At 43.2% G+C, this 19,411-nt stretch overlaps 1 protein-coding gene across 2 annotated transcripts; it reads right to left on the bottom strand.

Annotated features, from left to right (window-relative positions):
• Positions 1–62: 62 nt before the first annotated feature.
• ZBTB5 (zinc finger and BTB domain containing 5) lies at positions 63–18,395 on the bottom strand. Of its 2 annotated transcripts, none has more exons than XM_079789574.1 (2): positions 18,385–18,395; positions 63–4,743 (listed from the first exon to the last, which is right to left on the bottom strand). In XM_079789574.1, the coding sequence occupies exon 2, from the start codon at positions 4,737–4,739 to the stop codon at positions 2,709–2,711; it is 2,031 nt and encodes a 676-aa protein (XP_079645700.1). In that variant the 5' UTR covers positions 4,740–4,743; positions 18,385–18,395; the 3' UTR covers positions 63–2,708. The 2 variants fall into 2 exon arrangements, with proteins under 2 accessions (XP_079645700.1, XP_079645699.1); XM_079789573.1 differs by lacking the exon at positions 18,385–18,395 and adding an exon at positions 18,193–18,310 and having other exon boundaries at positions 65–4,743.
• Between the last annotated feature and the right edge of the window lie 1,016 nt (positions 18,396–19,411).

Below are 19,411 nucleotides of genomic sequence, written 5' to 3'. Positions count from 1 at the left end.
CCCTCCTCCCAAAAGCCCCACTCCTGCTGAGGGAGGCAGGTTCCAGCCCTTCCCCACAGCCAAGCCAAACTGGCCAGTTTCGATCTGGGAGGCAGGTAAGGGAGCAGCAGAAGCATAAGAGGAAGCAATAAAACTGGGTGGGCTGAGAACAAAACCTCACACATGCCCACAGCTCAGAGAGAGAGTAGGCAAGGCAAAAGGGACTAAATTGAAGGGAATTACCAGTAACTGTTATTGAGAGCATTAGATTATTTTCTAGAAGACTTGGTTTTAAAAAAAAAAAAAAGGATTGGTCAAAGCAGCATTAGCAGAGAAAGCAGTACTGCTTCCCTTTTTGTTTTAATCTTAACCTAAGCACAGAAAAAGAACACATATTTAGTGAGACATGAATGTGACAAAACTTTTATTTCAAAATCTCAAATTTTGACTAGCATAGCACCACTGACATGGGTGCCCTGAAAAACTTTATGATTTGATCACCAGAAATTATTATGCCAGGCTATAATTAAGGCTAACCAATCACAATCCAGGTTAATTCAGGTAGAAACGATCATAGGACCCCTGGGACTGGTTTTCCAGGGAACCTCTGAATTAGCCTATAAGCACTACAGCTTGTCTGAGGACACTGGCCTGCAAGCTTGCTTCTCACATAGAAACTGACAAAGAGGTAGATGCAATTCCAGATGCCACCTAGCAGAGGGAAGGGAGGGCTCCAGCCACTGTACTGGAAATAGGCCCAGAGCCAAGTCCATGTAAGTCTGAGAGGAGGTGAGGGGCAGCCTTCTGGCACCACCACCTCAAGAAGGAAGGGAAGGAGGGCTGCCCCTGATCTTCCCGTGTCACTGGTTCTCCCCAGGCCCAGGTAGGGTCTCTTGTCCATGCTTCCTGCCAAGGTTAATCTCGTAAGACACTGGTCCCCACACCGTGTAGAAGGGTGGATGTAGAGCCTCCTCGCATCAAGTCAGAACACAACTAACAATAAGCCATACACACACTGAATTCCACAGGTGACCCGTGTCCTCCAGTGGTCTCTCCCACATCTGCTGGAAAGGAGAGAAACAGTCTTCCTTTCCTCCTGGGAATCTGTTCACAGGAGATGCCAAGCCCAACTCTGAACATTCTGAGTTTATCCAGACAGGTGTGTAACGGCACACACTAGATTAAGAGGAAAAAACACGCTGATTTTTGTTTTAGGCTACACATATTTAGCTTTCTAAACACAAAAATTGAAGGATTTCTCTCAATTATACACAATGGTTGGTGTCTAAGAAAGCTGTATAAAGAATGAACTTATGTCCATACATGAGTTAAACTAACTTCATGAGCTCTACAGAGGCACACTAACGTGTGCGGTTTCCCTGGAAGCACACAAGCCAGGGCTCAGCCTGACACAGGTGCCACCAGCAGCCCTGATCGCGCAGGGTGAGGAGACCACAAAGCTGGTTGGGGAAGTGAGGCAGTGGGACCCAAAGACCCAAATGTTTCTTTTAACAGTCTCAGATGCTACTTGGTGACTTCTATGTTCTGGGCTCTCCAACCCACTTATAAAGTCTGGAAAATATTGGTGAACACTGCTATGTTTGGATTTCAAACATGCAGTATTGACCTGGGGCAACAACAAAAGTTCACATTCTATAAAAACTATATATAGTATATAACAGTAATAAATCCCATGGTTTTTGGTTATAACTGAAAACAGCAATCTAGGCCCTGGGAACGAAGCCATATAGGGCGAGAATGAAAAAGCGAAGCGGAGAACAGGCGTGGCGTGTCATGGGTAAGGTGTGTCAGGCTGGACTGGCCCTGAAGTCTGGATGGAGCAAAGTGTAAATGCGCCGTGAAAGATCCCACAGAACAGGACTCCACATCATCAGAACAAAGACAAACACTAGCTCTTTTCTGACTTCCAAACGTGGAACTGTAACATGTATACAAGTTGGTTAAAATACTGCTAAAACAGCACACACAGAAACAGTACCTTACTGGTCACTCCCTACAAGTACATACTCCATTTACAACCTTGTTTTTAAAACCAGGAAAAATTGTTAAACCATCTATCCAACAGGGATGTTTTCAAAAGTATATACACCCAACAACCCAGAGAATGCTCGCTCTGGACCCAGTGTCAGCACCATCAAAGTGCAGTGTCTGTGACTGCAAGTCAGACAAAAATAAAAAATACAGTACTTTCTGAGGCCTAGGACTAACCCAAAATAGGCTCTACAGCATTTGTGGCCAGCAGGTGTGTCGTCCTCAAGGGCCTTTTAGACGGGCACAAAGTCGCCACTGGTTACACATAAGTGAGTTTTGCATCACTGTTCTGGTATATAATATTCCCGTCAGGGGGCATAGGAAATTTAATTAAATGCTTCACAGAGGTTTACAAAAATTGCTAAAAAAATTTTTTTGCACTTTGATTTTTAATTTTTACATGTGCCATGTTTAACAACATTAATTAGAAACTACTTTCTGATTATATTTCTCAACCCTAAGGAAGAACTTGGTTTGAGGGCTGTGTCCCTCTCTGAAAGCGTGCCTTTCACTCAGAAATGCAGCGGCACTAGTGCTACACATATTAGTTCTCCTCTGAGCCACTGAAATTGGTAAGAGCCATTGGGCAGCCTGAAGCCTCAAACCCAAGGGTATTAGCTCTCAACCAAGAGATTTGTTTCCTACAACTGACATCGACATTATCTCAAGAGGTCAGGTTAGAGCAAAGTGCTGGGAAGACTGCTGGTCTGCCAGCGCAGGCAGGTAGTCTTAGAATGTTTATACAGGTGGCTGGACTGACTGAACCTCTTGCCGCACTTCAGGCAGGCATAGGGTTTTTCACCTGTGTGAACACGTATGTGCTTCTTACAATCTGTCAAGGTCAGAAAAGTCTTGCAGCAGATTTTGCAGGCATACTTGCGAGCGCCCTCTACAACCAAGACGTTGTGCTCCGATAAGGCCTTCTTGCATTTGGACAGGACATCAGCAGAGGCCCTGGTCAGCTGTGGAGGGCCGGGCTGGGAAGGGTGCCCATTTTCAAATGAGGACGTGGCCCCATTCATCATTAGCTGGGAGCTGGCAGGGTTTTCTGGGATCTGTGAGCTCCTGACAGAAGTTACAATTGGCATTTTGGGAGCGATACGGCGGTAGTATGGAAAGTTACTGGCCTTTCCTCTTGAGGAGCCCATCATTACCCTGGAGAAGGAGGAGTGGAGGCCCAAACCAGACCTGGAAAAATCCATTCCAAACTGTTCTCCTTGATAGCCGGAACTCTGCACACAGGGCAGGCCCATGGCTTCCTGCATAGGCCTCGCAAAGTGAGAGTCTGCAGGCTCACTGAACGGGTTTTCCACATGAGAGCCAGTGGCCGAAGAGGGCCCGCCCACAGGCCCAGTCTCTGGACTCAACAAATAAGGGCCCTCACACTCCAGCCTGCAGTCACTAGTGGTGTTTGGGATATTATCATCATTGTTCTGATTTGCACTAAAGTTACTTCCTCTGCTCTTGTTAAGAAAATTTGAAATGCTAAAAGTGGACTTATGATCTAAGTTATTTGTGACTTCTAAAATATGGATGTCACCTACCCTGTCGGTGCTAGACTGGGGATCTGAAAAACTCCGATCACTGCTTTCAGGGCTGAGGTCTATCTTCTCAGCATTGACCACAACCCCTTCCACTTCCACAGATTCGCTGCCTTCTGCTTGTGAGGTCACGTCGCTCACTTCATCCTGAGGCTCAGGAGAGCTCAAGGGCTCAGATTTCACCACCACTCTCATGTGCTCCTTCTCACCAAGGCCAACCTCAGGATTTTCACACTGAAAACCACCTTTCTCAGTTGCAGCTTCCTGCTCAAAACTAGTCTCAACCTGAGTTGCACGAGAGGCCATGGACAACTGTGCCATGTTGCCAGCACTGTTGTCAGACTGGCTGGGCACCTGGGCATCTTCTTGAGCACCGAAAGACTGGTCGAACATGATGGCACTGTCTTCCTGGTTGTCGGTCATTCCATCGGCCTTAGGGTTATCCACAATTTTCAGAGAATCTGGCAAGAAGAATTCTTCTCGAGAATGAACCCCTGAAGACCCGTTCTCTGGCGTAACGTTGGAAATGGCAGACTCATCCATGGCAGGTCGAAGGCGCTGCCTGGCCCTTTCCTCTGCAGACTGCTTCCGCTTATGAAGGCGTCTCATGGGGAAGGGCGTGCGCTGGTCCAGGTTATTGCGCATTGAGGAGCTCATGGGGGCTGGCTGCTCCTCACCACTCTGGTTGGAATTGAGGGCTGAGCTCACTATGCTTAGTCCCAGCTGCTGCAGCATAAAGAAGCGCTGCATGCGGGCGCTCTGTTCCTGAACACGCTCACTTGGGGGAGACATGGGCAGTGTCCTTGTCGTTAAGTAATGTTTACATGCCTTAACAACAGAGTTCAAATGCAGGTGAGAGGCTGCCAATAAGACATCCATAACATTGCTCTCCCCCAACATGAGGGTGGAGGTATACATCATGTCAATCAGTGCGGCAAAGGCCTCCGCTGTCACTACCTCGCTATCCAGCTGGATCATGTTCATGGTCTGATCTCCCTCTGCCACTGAGAACAGGGCTCGGAAATGCGTGCTGCAGGCTGCCAGTACAGAGCGGTGGGCTTTGAAATGCCTATTCCCTACTACAATGACACAATCACAGAGCTGGCCGTGAAGTCTTTGGTAGTTCAGTTGCTGGAAGATCTGTTCAAAGTGTCCAGGAAAATCCATGGTCCTATGGGAAAACAAAGTGTTAAGACTTAGAAAAGCTTAAGACAAAGCCAGAGCACAGAGGGTGTGATGAAAAAGAGAGGCATGGACAGCCAAGCTTGGATCTTTAAAACCTTGTGATGTTTTATATAATGGGCACAGACTAAAAACCCGTCAAACAAGGGGCAAATGCTGATTCAGATACAGCTCTGGAAGCATGCACACATGGGGGATCAGCTATGGCTGCTTACAGGCTCCCTTTACTCTTCATATGACCCACTTTTAACATTTAATACTTAGGGCCTATGTTAGAAAAGGCCAACATGTGAATAATAGAATATCTACCCCACAGAAGTTAATTCGAGTTCTGCATTCCCTAAGGACAATGAATAAATTCCAGAGTCTTTCAGTAACTTAAGTGAAAGGGGTAAGTCAATATTAGTGGGGAAGACTTCTAGTTATAGATAGTAGATTGCACACATATGCTTAACTCTACTCTCCTACCCCCGACACACTCATTCCTGAGACCTCATTAAAATATACTAAAGTTTTTTTGTTTTGTTTTATTTATTTAATCCTCACCTGAGGATATTTTTTTCCCTTCGTTTTTAGAGAGAGTGGAAGGGAGAGGAAGATGCTCGGGGCGGGGAAGAGGGGGAGGTCAATGTGAAAGAGACACATCAATAGGTTGCCTCCCACACAACCAGGAATCAAACCCAAGATGCTTTACCACTGACCCACACCAGCCAGGGTGGTTTTGTTATTTTAAAGGTATAAACCCAGAAGGAAAAAAAGAATTGGAAATAAATATCAATAGCATTTTGGAAGCTGGTGAACAGGTAAATGAATGATTGCTAACTGACTTAGCATACCCAGAAAGCTAAAATCCTAAATTGGCAGTGGATAAAACACCCTGACTTATATATAAGATCCCCACCCACCTAAAGGCTCAGGAACTGATTGCCGAGGTGCCAGGGGAAGTGGAATGGAGGTGATACTCAGACAAGAGGACCGGATGGAAATCTATTCAATAAAAAATAATCCAATGGAAGCTCTGTGCCTGTGGCACAAGAAAGGTAAATCTATAGAAACAGTTATTGGGGGCTGGGGACAGGATCATGGTAGGACTGTAAATGGGAAGAGGGAATTTTGGGGGGATGATGGAAATGTTCTAAAATCAGATTGTGGTATCCCAGCTGGTTTGGCTCAGTGGATAGAGCCTCGGCTTGTGGGCTGAAGGGTCCCAGGTTCAATTCCATTCAAGGGCACATGCCTGGGTTGTGGGCTTGATCCCCAGTAGGGGGTGTGCAGGAGGCAATCAGTGATTCTCTCTCATCACTGATGTTTCTATCTCTCTCCCCCTCTCCTTTCCTATCTGAAAACAATAAAAATATATTAAAAAATAAAATTAGATTGTGGTGATTATTGTACAACTCATAATTTCCTAAAAATATTTGAATTATACACTTAAAACAAGAATTTTATGGTATGTACATTATGCTTCAATATAGATCAATAAATTATACCACAATAAAAAAATAAAGGGGAAGGGGGAAAACAAGAGATGAACAAGATCCAGATTGGAGGGGGAGAAGTATAAAAGACTAACTTACCAAATAACTGGCATTTCAACCTAGCATACTAATTTAAAAGGATAGTGACATCCTGGTCAATGTTTTCTTCAACAAGCAGCAGAAATATGATTATATGAGGAAAAATAGCCTCCTTATTTTTTGAAATGTTAGTCACCTTGAGAAGAAACTACAACTCTTTTCCACAAAAGGTCATTCACTGGAATGCCACCTCTTAACCTTCAATCCCACTTTCTATGGAAAAAGCATAAGTAGCAAAGATATTGTGGTCTCAGAAGCACCATTTTGGGAGGAAGTTCCCAGAGCCTAGAGACCTTAGAGAAGAGACTCCTGAGATAGCAAAGCACTGCCCCAACAAAGGCAGAAGTTGAAACAATACTGGAAGATAGGTAAACATCCATACAATCATTTACCTCCCCTTTCACCTAAAGATCATCAGCCCTATGCTAGATGCCCTAACACAGCCCTGGAGATCAACTCAAGTTCTTCTCAAAACACTTTAGGGATGACTGGAATGTCCTGCTATGCCTTGTTGTCGGGCCATCTTCAAGGCAGTGCAAAGGCTAAGTTAGTTTCCTTTTCTCTCTCTTTTTTAAATCCTCACTTGAGGATGTGTGTGTGTGTGTGTGTGTGTGTGTGTGTGTGAGAGAGAGAGAGAGAGAGAGAGAGAGAGAGAGAGATTGAGACTGAATTCAGAGGGAGACATAGATGGGTTACCTCCTGTACACCCTGACCTGGGATTGAACCTGCAACCTAGTATTTTCCCTGACTGGGAATCGAACCCACAACCTTTTGGTATACGGGACAACACTCCAACTAACTGAGCCACCCAGTTGGGGCAAGGCTTCCTTTCTCTTAAGGGGTTCTGGAAGTTGTGAAACTAACATGGTGATATTAGAGATGATTAAAATCTAGAGAAACACCTATTCTCTAAGTTAGTAACAGTGTGCAATTATTCATTTAGCGATATCTCAATATCATTTAATCAGTCAATTTATGATCTTTTAATTTAGCAATGGAAATCCAATCCACCAGATCAAAGCTAATCTTAGCCATAAAACTGGCTAATTGGATTACTCAACTGATCTTTCCAATATCAAGAGTGTCAGAAAGCACTTCAGTATAAGTCAGAGTTCTTAAATGAATACAGTAAAGTCCACTCCACTGAGATTTATGATTATAGAATGTTGGGAAGGGAAGCTCACAAAATCTCCAGGAGGATGGGAGAGCTATACTCGAATGCCCCAGAGTGCCCACCACATTGTGGAACCGTTCCAGAAAATTCATTACTGCCACTGCCACCTCTACCACCTGCAGCTTTGCATGGGGCTTGCTCTGGATTAGTGGCTCAGAAAGAGTAGTTGACATTGCACCTTCGAGACCAGCACTGTCCAGTAGAACGTTTTACAATGATGGAAATCATCAGCATTGTTTCTCTGCTGTCTGCTAGTCATATATGGCTACGAGCACTTGACATGTGGCTAGTGTAACTGAGGAACTAAACTTTTCATTTTATTTAACTTTAATTAACTTACTAGTAAATGGCTTGCCCTAGCCGGTTTGGCTTGGTGGAGAGCGTCAGTCTGCAGACTAAAGGGTCCCAAGTTCGATTCCGGCCAAGGGCACATACCCTGGTTGCAGGCTCGATCCCCAGTGTGGGGCGTGCAGGAGGCAGCCGATCAATGATTCTCTCTCATCATTGATGTTTCTATCTCTCTCTCTCCCTTGCTCTCTGAAATCAATAAGAATATATTTTTAAAAATAAAATAAATGGCTACCATATTGGAGAGTAGTTCTAAATGCTCAATATTGTTCCATATTGCTCACATCTGCATCCAAACCCACTCAAGTACGTATGACCAAGGGAACCTTAGCTCTTATATCTGCACTATAACCATGATTCTACCTTGGGAAAGTGGGCTCACAATTTAAAGGCTACCCAGATGTAAAGGAAGGGATCTTCAAAAGATTCTTGACAGCTGCAAATGACAAATGTCCACTACAATATCCCATTGACAATTAGAGCCCCTCTACAGGCATATAATGTATAGATGACTTTGGAAATGCGTAGTTGTACTCGGTAATAGGTGACCATCTAGAAGTGAAAGAATGAACCAAAACAGAAGGCCAGAATATCCAGTGTTACAATACACTTGTGCAGGCACTGCAGACATCTTCAACTAGCATTTATTAAACCTTGACTCCTCTTCCACGGGCTATGATAAGAAACTAGGGTAAAATTTTAAAAGCTCTGGGGAATTTAAAACTGAAAATATTGTAAAATATGTATTTGTTAATTTCCTTTAAAATAATAATAATTACATGGTAAACCACTTTTATATAAAATATATTTTCCCCTCAGAATAATGAGAAGAATGGCACTGTTTTACATTTTTGCATTACCAGAAGACATCTGGATTCTCCTATTTTCTTGTGCATTCAGGCTTTTGCAACATTACATATCACATGGCCTCTGGAAAACACTGTACATTCATGGGAGAATGAGTGTGAAAAAAGCAAGTAAGTCTTTGTATTATTATGAAAATAGTTTTGACCTCACAGATCCCTTGAAAAAATGTGAGGCCCCCCCCCCCATGGGTCCTTGGACTGTACATTGAGAACTGCTAATCAAACCAAAATTCTAACTATACTGGAAGGATGGAGGCAGGGAGTGTGCATTGAAATGCATAGACCAAAACTAGTAGAATTATAAGGAAAAATTAACAAATTCGTTAAAAAAAAATCTTATCTCTATCCAAGGGGAAGTCAATAGATAATGTCTAAAATATTAAGAAGCTCTAAGTATATAATTTAGTATACGCATACAAAGATCAAAAGAATTGTATCCAGCCTGTGTGGCTCAGTGGTTGAGTGTCAACCCATGAATCAAGAGGTCACTGGTTCGATTCCCAGTCAGGGCACATGCCTGGGTTGTGGGCTCGAGCCCCAGTAGGGGGCATGCAGGAGGCAGCCAATCGATTCTCTCTCATCACTGATGTTTCTCTCTCTCTCCCCCTCTCTCCCTCTGAACTCAATAAAAACATATGTGAAAAAAAAAAAAAGAATTAGCTAAAAGCCTTGGGGAAGAGAAAACGGAAAGCAGAGAGGCTAGGGCCTGGTAGTTTTCTTAACAAATCTTGTAGAACTCTTTATTCTTTGAGTGATCTGTACTTAGCAAACTACATATACTTTTGGCATAATTTGTTTTTAAAACTTAAAAAGAAGAGAGCCGAACAGACCATAACCACACACATACACAAAATTAGAAAAAGTTACCAAAGAATTACTCCCCCTCTCCTGAAAAGGCATCAGTACCAAATAGTTTTATAGGAAATATCTATTAAATGCTATGGAAAAGATAATTCCTACGTTATTTAAACCATTTTAGGAGAGGAAGCTTCCAATGATCCAATATTCAAAGAAATAGTTACTATATCACATGTCAGGCAATGCAGTTAAATGTAGTATATACTGACCAATATTTCTGAATATAAGGATGAGTTAGAGAAGGGCAATCTGTTGCTGTGAGTGCACTAATAGACATTTAAGAGAAGCTATTTAATATCCAGTAACACATGCATAACTCATTAAGGTGAAAGTGCAGCCGTGAGTTAAACCAAATGAGAAATGCAGCTGATGCACCAGCAATTTTAAAGTATGTTTTTGCCACCCCAAAATGCCATACCAAGAATGAATTGGAAGTAGCAGGGCATTACTATGATGCCCAAAAGTGATTCCAAAGACCATGAATATGAAAAAGGCTTAGATTTACAGCATCTTAGGTAAGTTTTCCCAGAAGCAGACCATGAGAGAAGGATTCAAGTGCAAGCGATTTATCAATGAAGTGCTCCCAGGAGAAACGGGGGGTGGGGAGCATGAGAGGAAACAGCAGCGGCCAAGCAAGGGTGCGATTTGGGGCAGAATTCCAGCCTTAGCCTGGTCTAGCAGGAGAGCTCTGGAGTATAAATGAGTTTAAGCCACCTCAAGGCAGAGGAACTGGTCTTTTGTAGCCCTGCATTAGTCAGTCAACAGCTAAGAGCCTCTCCAGGCACTTCCAGCTCTCTGGGCCCATGCACAAAGTGATGCCGGTCACCCGAAGACCTAGTCCTCAAAAGAGTCACAGATGCAAGCCATTAGCAGCAAAAGCATACAGAAGCTGCACGGCGGGTGCACAGAACCGATAAAAAGGATCATGGGGATCTGGTTGGAGCCCAGAGAGTATCTGCTACTCATACTATACTAAAGAATAAGTGCAACCATATAAACAAACATGCTACTGTATGTTAGGAAAGGACATTTTTGTATATATACTTAATATGTTTTATTCCCAATCCCCCAGTGCTATCCCAAAATTATTAAGTCAATGAGGAATCTCAATTCAGTTCTTTCATTCTAAAATGCCACTTTACATTAAGAGGTCCCACTGTAGTAAACATTAGTAAACACTGTTTTAACAAGTCATTAACAAAATAATATACCACACATAATTTTCAATTGAGCTTTCTGGCATAATTAAAGAAATCTAATTAATTTGGGCATAAAATAAAACTAATTGTTATTATAATGGTCTGTCAGTTAAGGCTTTGTACTTAGAACCCACAGAACGCAACCCTGGCTTACTTAAGCAAAAGATATCTGAGAAAACAAAGACCTGGGAGGATGAAGAACCAGACAGCTGTCAAAGGAACTTGGAAGGGTTAGGAAGCAAAATCCAGTCACACTGGTAGAGTAGGAAGAGTCTCCTTTAGCTACTGCTTCTGCAATAAAAGGCCTCCACCAGTTCCTTCAGAATGGATGTCACATGCTCAAGATTCAAAGTTCCAGGGAGAGCTCCTCTATACTGAGCTTAGGGACCCACCCCCGCCCGATTGTGCCGGGAAAACAAAGGGGAAGGGTCTTTCTGTTTTTTACTTCTGTAGTGGAAGGCTGGTTGCTGATTTATCCACCTAACAAGATTACACATAAAAGGGGTATGTGTCAAGATAATTCACAAATAGGAAATCAGAGTGCTATCAGGAAGGGAAAAGAGCCTGGGTTTTTTTTAGTAATACTACGATACATTAGGCAACAAAGTGATAAGGACAACCCAAGAACTGCCACGGCCTAATTTATATTCCATGTTCTGTATAAAAATAAGTCACAGGAAATAAGGCAATGTGTATAGCAGATTGTATTTTCTAAGATGGCAGGCCACATTAAGATCTCCCATCCTGCATGCTGTCTTACAAAGTGATATTTACACTCCTCTCACAAGAGATGGGATCTATGTTCACTCCCCTTGAAACAGACAAGTCTAAGACTATGACAAAAGTTACACTATGTAGCCCAACCGGGTGTGGCTCAATGGTAGAGCGTTGACTATGAACTAGAATGTAGGAATCCCTTTCCACGTCCCGCGTGGTCCAGGGTTCCGGTTCAGGGTTCGAGTTCTGGAGAAGGGCCGCACACAAATGAATGGAGACTTGAAGAAATTCAATTTGGCGAAATGGGGGGCCAGGCGGTAGTCCACCTCTAGTGGGAGAACTGACGACTGCTCTGGCTCTGCCATCCCTTTTATTGAGGCTTTGGGGAAAACATCTTAGTCAAGATAATAGAAATTTACATGTAGCCCTTAGGCAGGAAATAACAGAAACTTAATGGGACAAACCAAGGTGGAAGCTGCTTCAGCTAACAATATCTCAATTAAAGGGTGAGTGGTTAGAGCAATTAAGGTTGTTGACCAGCCTTCCTGGCTTCCTGTCAACATCTCTAGAAGAGTTATTTTAAAAATTCAGTTGGGGAGACACAAAATTTGTTAGTCTGTTCTGATGGAAAGTAACTATAAATCTAGATTAAAAAAAACTCTCAAAGCAACTCTAGCAAACTCAGAGGTCCAGCCTAAAAGCTATAAAATAGCTCATGCTGAAAAGTTAAGTGTTTTACCTAAAGATGCCTGTCTGAAGCCTTCAAATCAAATTAAAAAGTTTCAGGTCTCTTTAATGATTTCAAAATGTGACTCTATAAGTCTATATAGCTGGAGGAGAAACAGCAACTATCAATTTGTAACTGTGTCTGACCCAAAGCAAGTATACACCACAATATTTACTAGTACAATATTTGTTATCTGCTAAAATTGCTATTTTTAGCAATTTCCAAACTAAATATAATTAAGAAAATATATTTATACCACTGCTCATTATATTAACATGGATAATCAAGAATTGACTGTTTTCTCAATGGATTTACTTTCCTCATAATGCTTTACTTAGACTAATTTTTTTTAAAAAGCTCATTTGTGTTCTAGGAGAACAAGCCAGTTAATAGTACATTTTAACTATTTGATTTATATACTGACCTACCCATATGCTTTTCAATAATATACTTAGTTCATAAAGAAAAATACACCCATACTCAAACATCATCTACCACCACAGCAAGTGATTTACTGCCTGTCTGCCCGGCAGGACCTGCAAAGTTGCTACCGACAGGGAAGCATCTTAACATTTTAAGAAACTCTTAACATTCAATATCCCTAATCTAAATAAAATCCTAGCAGAAAAATAACAGAACTTTTCCTCCACTTGTAAAGATGATATAGATAAGGACAAACGTAAGACAACAAAACCAGGCAAGTCCCAGTCAAGCAGGCTAGGACTTTTGACAGCGCTCCAAGTCTGAGTCCTAGAACATTCATCCATTTTTCGGATTTGACTAAGTGGAAATCAGGAAAGGCTGGGACTAGATAGGCATACAGATGCCCAAGGTTAGCCCCAGATACCAGATCTGCCAGCCTAATTTCATAATCTCTCTGGTTCTGCTCAGTCAGAAACTGGACAGATTAAGTCTATTAAAAAGGGAATCTGGGCCTGGCTGGCGTGGCTCAGTGGTTGAGCATCGACCTATAAACCAAGAGGTCACGGTTTGATTCTCAGTCGGGGCACATGGCCGGGTTGCAGGCTCGATCCCCAATGGGGGGGTGTGCAGGAGGCAGCCGATTAATGATTCTCTCTCATCATTGATGATTCTCTCTCTCTCTCCCTTCCTCTCTGAAGAGAACCCATCAGTAAAGGTGAGCACCACTGGGGAAGTCAAGCCAATGCCAGAAGCCCTTACTGTCTTGCTCTACACTCCAACTCTCCCCAATTTGCCACCTTGTTTTCCAGTTCAACATTCCTATGGATTAGCTGACCTAGAACTTCATAACTCAGTTTAAATAAGAAAAGGTAGTAGTGTCCTATTATATATCTGGTGCAAATTCAAAATGCTTTAAAAAAACCCAAAAAACTAAAATAGCTTGTTGAGGCCAGGAACTATATTTTCTCTCTCCCTCAAAGTGCCTCAATAAATTATTTGTTGGATAAATTTCAACTGTATGTTAATGAAATATAACACCATATTACTCAATAGTCATTTTTCTAAGAGCCCCAACTCTCTCCAAAAACAAGAAAAAGTCTCAGAATATCCAAAATAAATATTAAAACCTATGTATGAAAGATTTCCTCATAGGAAAGTCTCCCAAGCCCTCTTTTGTTTTAAACAAACAAAATTCAAGTTTTTCTAGTTTCCTAACTGAAGATGAGCAATAGCAAATCTAGAATATGAGGAAGAGCTGGCTGCAGGTTAACAGCTGCAAAAAGAGACAGCTGACCCACTAGGAGAGAAGAGGCCCAGCAGATTGTTGGAGCCCTAGAGATTTCAACAGCCCTGGAACGTGCTGTGTATTTGGTATACAAATTCATTCATCCAAAGTTTTAAAGTGCTGTGGAACAGATTTATATGGCATAGTCCTGTCACAGATGCTTAGTAGAAACAAGTCATACACAAATAACCATTAAGTGCCACATAAGGGATAAAGTGTACATGAGGGCTCAAAGAAGGAAAAAAGGTTATTTACTGCGTTATGGTGGATTTGGCAACAGAGGTAGGTATTGTTTTGGATTCGGATAAAATGAGATATAAAATATATTTGAGATATAAAATATATTCTAGACAGAGGTAAAGGCGGGGAGAGGTTTGAGGTGGGGGAAGCTATGTATCCATTCTGGCTGGAAAATAGGTAAGGGTAGGAAGGTAGGTATTGGATAGTGAACACTCACAACTGATGTTAATAATTACAGCAAAATAGCATATAATTTTGAACTAAAGACTATCACTTGTCAGATAACTTTTGTAAAAAGCATTTTAAAGTTTAAGCACCGTGTCAGTCAGGGTTCTTTGCAGCAACAGAAAGTGATTCTAGCTAACTTAACTAAAAAGCAACTTGCTGAAAGGTCATTGGTTTGTTCACAGAATTGATGAGAAGGCTGGACACCTGAGCTTGAACTAGGCAGTAAGAACAATCCCCACACAGCCACTACTACAAGAATGCTGACTCTACAGGGGATTTAATCTCACTTTGTCTTCACTATTGTTATGCAGTCGTGATTCTTGAATACATTCGTGCCTTTTTGATATTATGTGAGATGAAACAGGAAGTACACTTGAAGTCATTGTGCTGCATACTGAAATAAGATGTTGTCTCAAGGAAAATAACTTGTGCAATTTTTGAATCACAAACAGCACTCATTGCTTTTTTCATGGGCCCAGGCATGGGCCTTACCGGGAATCGAACCATGACCTCTGGTCACACTGGCCAGGCAAGAAGTATATTCTTAATGAACGACACTACAAGAGTCAGGCCAAAGCTTTAACGACACTATTATTGATGATACCTTTCCAGAAGAAAAAATAAAAAATAGATTTAATTCATTTTCATACCTGGTTTACTTTCAAAGTAGTATATTCCTTAACTTCTGAATCATTTATCAAATCAACAGCATTTAGCAAGTGACTGATACTTTACCTGCTAAGTTGCTTTTGACGTTCCACTCAAAATAAAGACTACAATGTATGTTATTAAATGTGTTTAGATTTTTGCACTATCTGTGGGTTCCTCTCACAACTGAACCCCAAAACAGTGGGTTTTCTTCTCCCTATCCTTCCTCAAATCCTCTCTGCTGTAGAGACTAAAACAGAAGGACTAAGGAACTGAAGGTCTTGCATTTTTAGAGGAAGACTGTTGAGTGGATTTTAAATTATAATCAACTAATTAAGATGTAGTGAAAAATCAATTATACCAATTAACAATATCATGTTCAGAAGAAAAGGGGGAGCAATTCACCCTAATCATATTAAATTTAAGAAGTTGGAAATAAAGCATTTGTAAACTTGTTATCAAGTACATAAAGTAACAGAATACAGAGTCTAATTTCTAAAAGCAGACTCCACTCAAACATCCTTTAAGTTAGTAAAAAAAACAAAACACTTTGTTCATTTCCATTTATATAAGACAAAAGTACCACTTCCATTAGGATTCCTTCAATAACAAACTTACTTCAGAGTACAAATTTGGAAAATTAATTGGTTATAATTACAATAAAGTTAGTGCTCCAACACAATTCCTAATCTGAGCTGTCAGAAAGATTAAGTCAAAGCTTTTAGCAAAATTATGTGTCATCCCCCTTCAAATTAGTCTTGAGATTAAAAGCCACTATTCTGTGATAAAAATGATGAAAACAACTGTAAAGAGCAATAGTTCACTCAGAAACAGCTGGTCTTTTAGCATGAGAAGTTCACTGCATACTTAGACAAAAATTGCAGTGTAGTGTTACATTCCATCCCACCTGCTACACTAACAAAAACTGGCTCTCCTAGACAACATACATATTTGAGAAATGTTAAGTACAGTAAAAATCATATGCTTAAAATTGACAGAAAGTATTTGTTTACAATAAATTTACTTTTTTCCCCTCTTCCCTTCCAAGAAGTTGAGGCAGATTGAAGATTCTGTACTATAGCAAGCTTTGCCATATCTGACTGTACACAGATATTAAATCCTACCCACACTAAAGAACTCAATAAAATTCATGCTAAGTACTTAAATACTAAAACATTTACATGCATTTTGCATCCAAGTAATTTTTAAAAAGTACTTCAACTTCTCATGATAGTCTTGCAACAAAGCTTCTTTTGAGAGCACTGACCCATAAATTTAGGAACACACTCCATTAGAAGATGCTTTCCTTTAAAATTTTACCACTTTCAGAATTTGTCTAGAGGCACCTCAATGAACCAGAAAACAGCTTGCCAGTACCTCCAGCTAACTACAGTATGTTTTGACACAACTTTTAGGAGAAAAAAAGGCAGATCAGGAAACAAGTTGATTACAGAACTTTTTAGTAAGCCCTGGCTCATTTACTATGTAAAACCCAAGGGCCCAGAACAAGTCTCCAACCAATTAGTATTACCTGGCAGCTCATCAGGCTGGCTGCAGTGGCCAGGCCAGTCTTCCCAAGTTTGCTGGCATTTCCAGAGGGGGTTAAAGCAATAGGGGCCTTCGATTGGGTTAGGGACTTTTATCTGAAATTCTTTTTCTTCCCTCCCCATCTGATCTCTTCCCCGCACTCCTACAATTTTAGCTTATGGCCAATCACCCTCACCACAGAAATCCTACTTCAGCATACGAAAAGCAAGTTCTCCAGAAAATAGAAGCACCCAAGCCACCTTTTTAAAATTATTTAAGGCACAAAAGTCCATCCAAAAGGTAACAAATCATCAATGATGAGGAAGGCACAGCATTCTCTTCAACCTCTAAAGGAAGATCCCAATGAGTGTAACATATTCTATTTACTACAACTGAAAAGTACAGGTTGGGGCAAACGTAGGTTTACAGTTGTTAGTATAGAAAAATAATACAATATCTATGTACTGTATATAAAAGCCTAAGCCACCGTTAAGACCTGAGGAGGGGACAACTGGCTGGTAGCTATGACGTGCACTGACCACCAGGGTGCTCAACGCAGGAGCTGCCCCCTGGTGGTCAGCGCGCTCGCCCCCCCCACCCCCATCAGGCCTGGGCAAGACGCCCCAGGGGGCCAGGCCTAGGGGCGCCACCTGTGTGCCAATTCGTGCACCGGGCCTCTAATTAATAAATACAGAAAAAAACAACAACTCTATTTCGCGTTACTCACAACTGTAAATCTATTTTGGAAATATTTTTAATTCTTGAATGTGAAGGGTTTCTTCTCTACTCATTCAAATTAGCCAGAACTTGAGCATACTACTTCGTAATCAAGACTTTTCTTTGCCTTTACCTAGAAATTTTCCTCCTAATTAGAATTTGTGTTCCTTTCAGAAGTTCGTTTCTACAGTACCTTCCACTATGACAGAATGCAGACTGCCTTACTAACAAATGACTTTTTTTTGGACGGAAAAAAACACCTGATCTTCAATTCCCCCTTAATTCCCTGTCTTATGTATTTACGTGCAAATCTGCAAGGGGAGAAGGTGGAACGGCTGTTCTTACGAAGCCTGGAAGTAGTGGGCATTCAATAAACGCCTATAAGCACTGAGTCCTCGGGTAACAACTTGGGCCATTCCAAAACACTGGCTCCACCCCTCCAGGGTCAGCCGCCAGTTCCCGATTCCAGACCGCGCTGGCCTGGCGGTGGTGATACGAAACACTGTCGCTCAAGGAGACCCAGGATGAGGGCGGCAGATCCCAGGCTGTCGGTCCGGAGACCTATCCCACCCCAACCCGGTACCCAACCTCTTCGCCCGCGGATCCGAGGGGGCAAGAGCCTCCGCCCAATCCCGCAGACAGACAGCCTGGCGTCAGGACACGGGGACGCCTGCGCAGAACCCGCCTCCCATCCTCCCGACCCCTCCGCTAGGAAGGGTAACAATACCCCCTCAGAAAGACAGGCTGGGTAGGCGGGGGGGCATGCGGACGCGTCTGCGCGCTCCCCAGAAGCCTTGTCGCGACCCAGCTTAGGCCGCCAGCCCAGCGCCCCTGGTGCGCAACCGTCTCCACCTGAGCGCGCCCGCGCACGCTACCACCACTCGCACTGACAGGGTCTCCTCACCTGAGCCGGGCTCCGCCCCCCGCCTCGCTGGAGAAAGCAATGACCCTTCTCCGACCCGACTCCACAGTGTCGGAGGAGGCGGGAACGTCCAGGCTGGCGTCTCCGTGATGGGATTTCCTACCCCTTCCGCCCACCCTCCCCGCCCACCCCGCCTCTCGTTCCCCAGCTCCTACAGCCCGTTGGCCACCTTACTCTGAGAACACCGCGGCGGCGGCCGACAGTAAACGGAAGTGACGCGATGCTATATCGCCTACTCCTCCGCCTCCCCTGCCGGACTGTAACCAATCAGCAAGAGAGGGGCGGGGGCGGGGCAGGAGAGCAACCAACCAACACGCGGAATCCGGAAGAATTTCCTAGGCTCCGGAACACTGGCCAATCCCTGGCCCCAGGAGTCTCGCTGTGTTTACTACCGACCGAATCCGCGAGCGCTGTGACCAATCACCGCTTTCCTTACAACACGTAAAACTGATATCAAACGCCTTTAAGGCGGGACTCATCACTAAGCGGCTTTAGGTTTGGCTATAGAAAAGCTAATGTGTGTGTTGCAACCAATCAAGACCCACTGTGGTGGGGGCGGGAGGGTTTTCTGCCTCACTCCACCAATCACAATCACGATTGCCAAAGGTTCCACCTGTCGCGGGACCTGAAGGATTTTCCCACTCCCCCAGCGCCGGCCCTTCCGAGGCCAACCGTCTCCCTGTTGGAAGAGAGTGCGCTTCGCGGGAGCCACACACACACACCGGTTAGAAGTTGATTTCTCACGTCGTAGACTTTGGGAAAAATAAAATTCCAAGAAGGTGTTTAGGTTGAATTAGCCGAAATCCAGGCTGCAAACGTTGAACCAACGCTATAGCAGTTGATCCCGACAGCGCCCCAAGTCCAGGGCGGGGGTGGGGGTAGGGGCGCGGGCGGGGGTGGCTTCTTGCAGCTCTGGCGCCTGAGAAGGACTGACGGGATGGGCTTCCTACTCACACATGTTTCACGTTTCGTGCCTTAGGTCACAGAAGCCTACAATCTCCAAAACCAACTTCCTCCAAAAAACAAAAACAAAATTAGACACGTAGAATGGTCGCGTACTTTTGTGGGACGCTGTCAGAAAAGAGCAAGCTCTGGGGCGGCTCCCGAGATCCCAGGTGCACCCTCGATGGAGAGTCCGAGCCCTGAAGGGAGACTGGCCATCATAGCCTGTCCGGGAGCTCGGCCTGGATCCAAAGACAAA

This window comes from Cnephaeus nilssonii (assembly GCF_951640355.1).
Source record: "Cnephaeus nilssonii genome assembly, chromosome: 14".
Classification (NCBI taxonomy): Eukaryota; Metazoa; Chordata; class Mammalia; order Chiroptera; family Vespertilionidae; genus Cnephaeus; species Cnephaeus nilssonii.
This window is presented reverse-complemented; position numbering and strand designations above follow the sequence as displayed.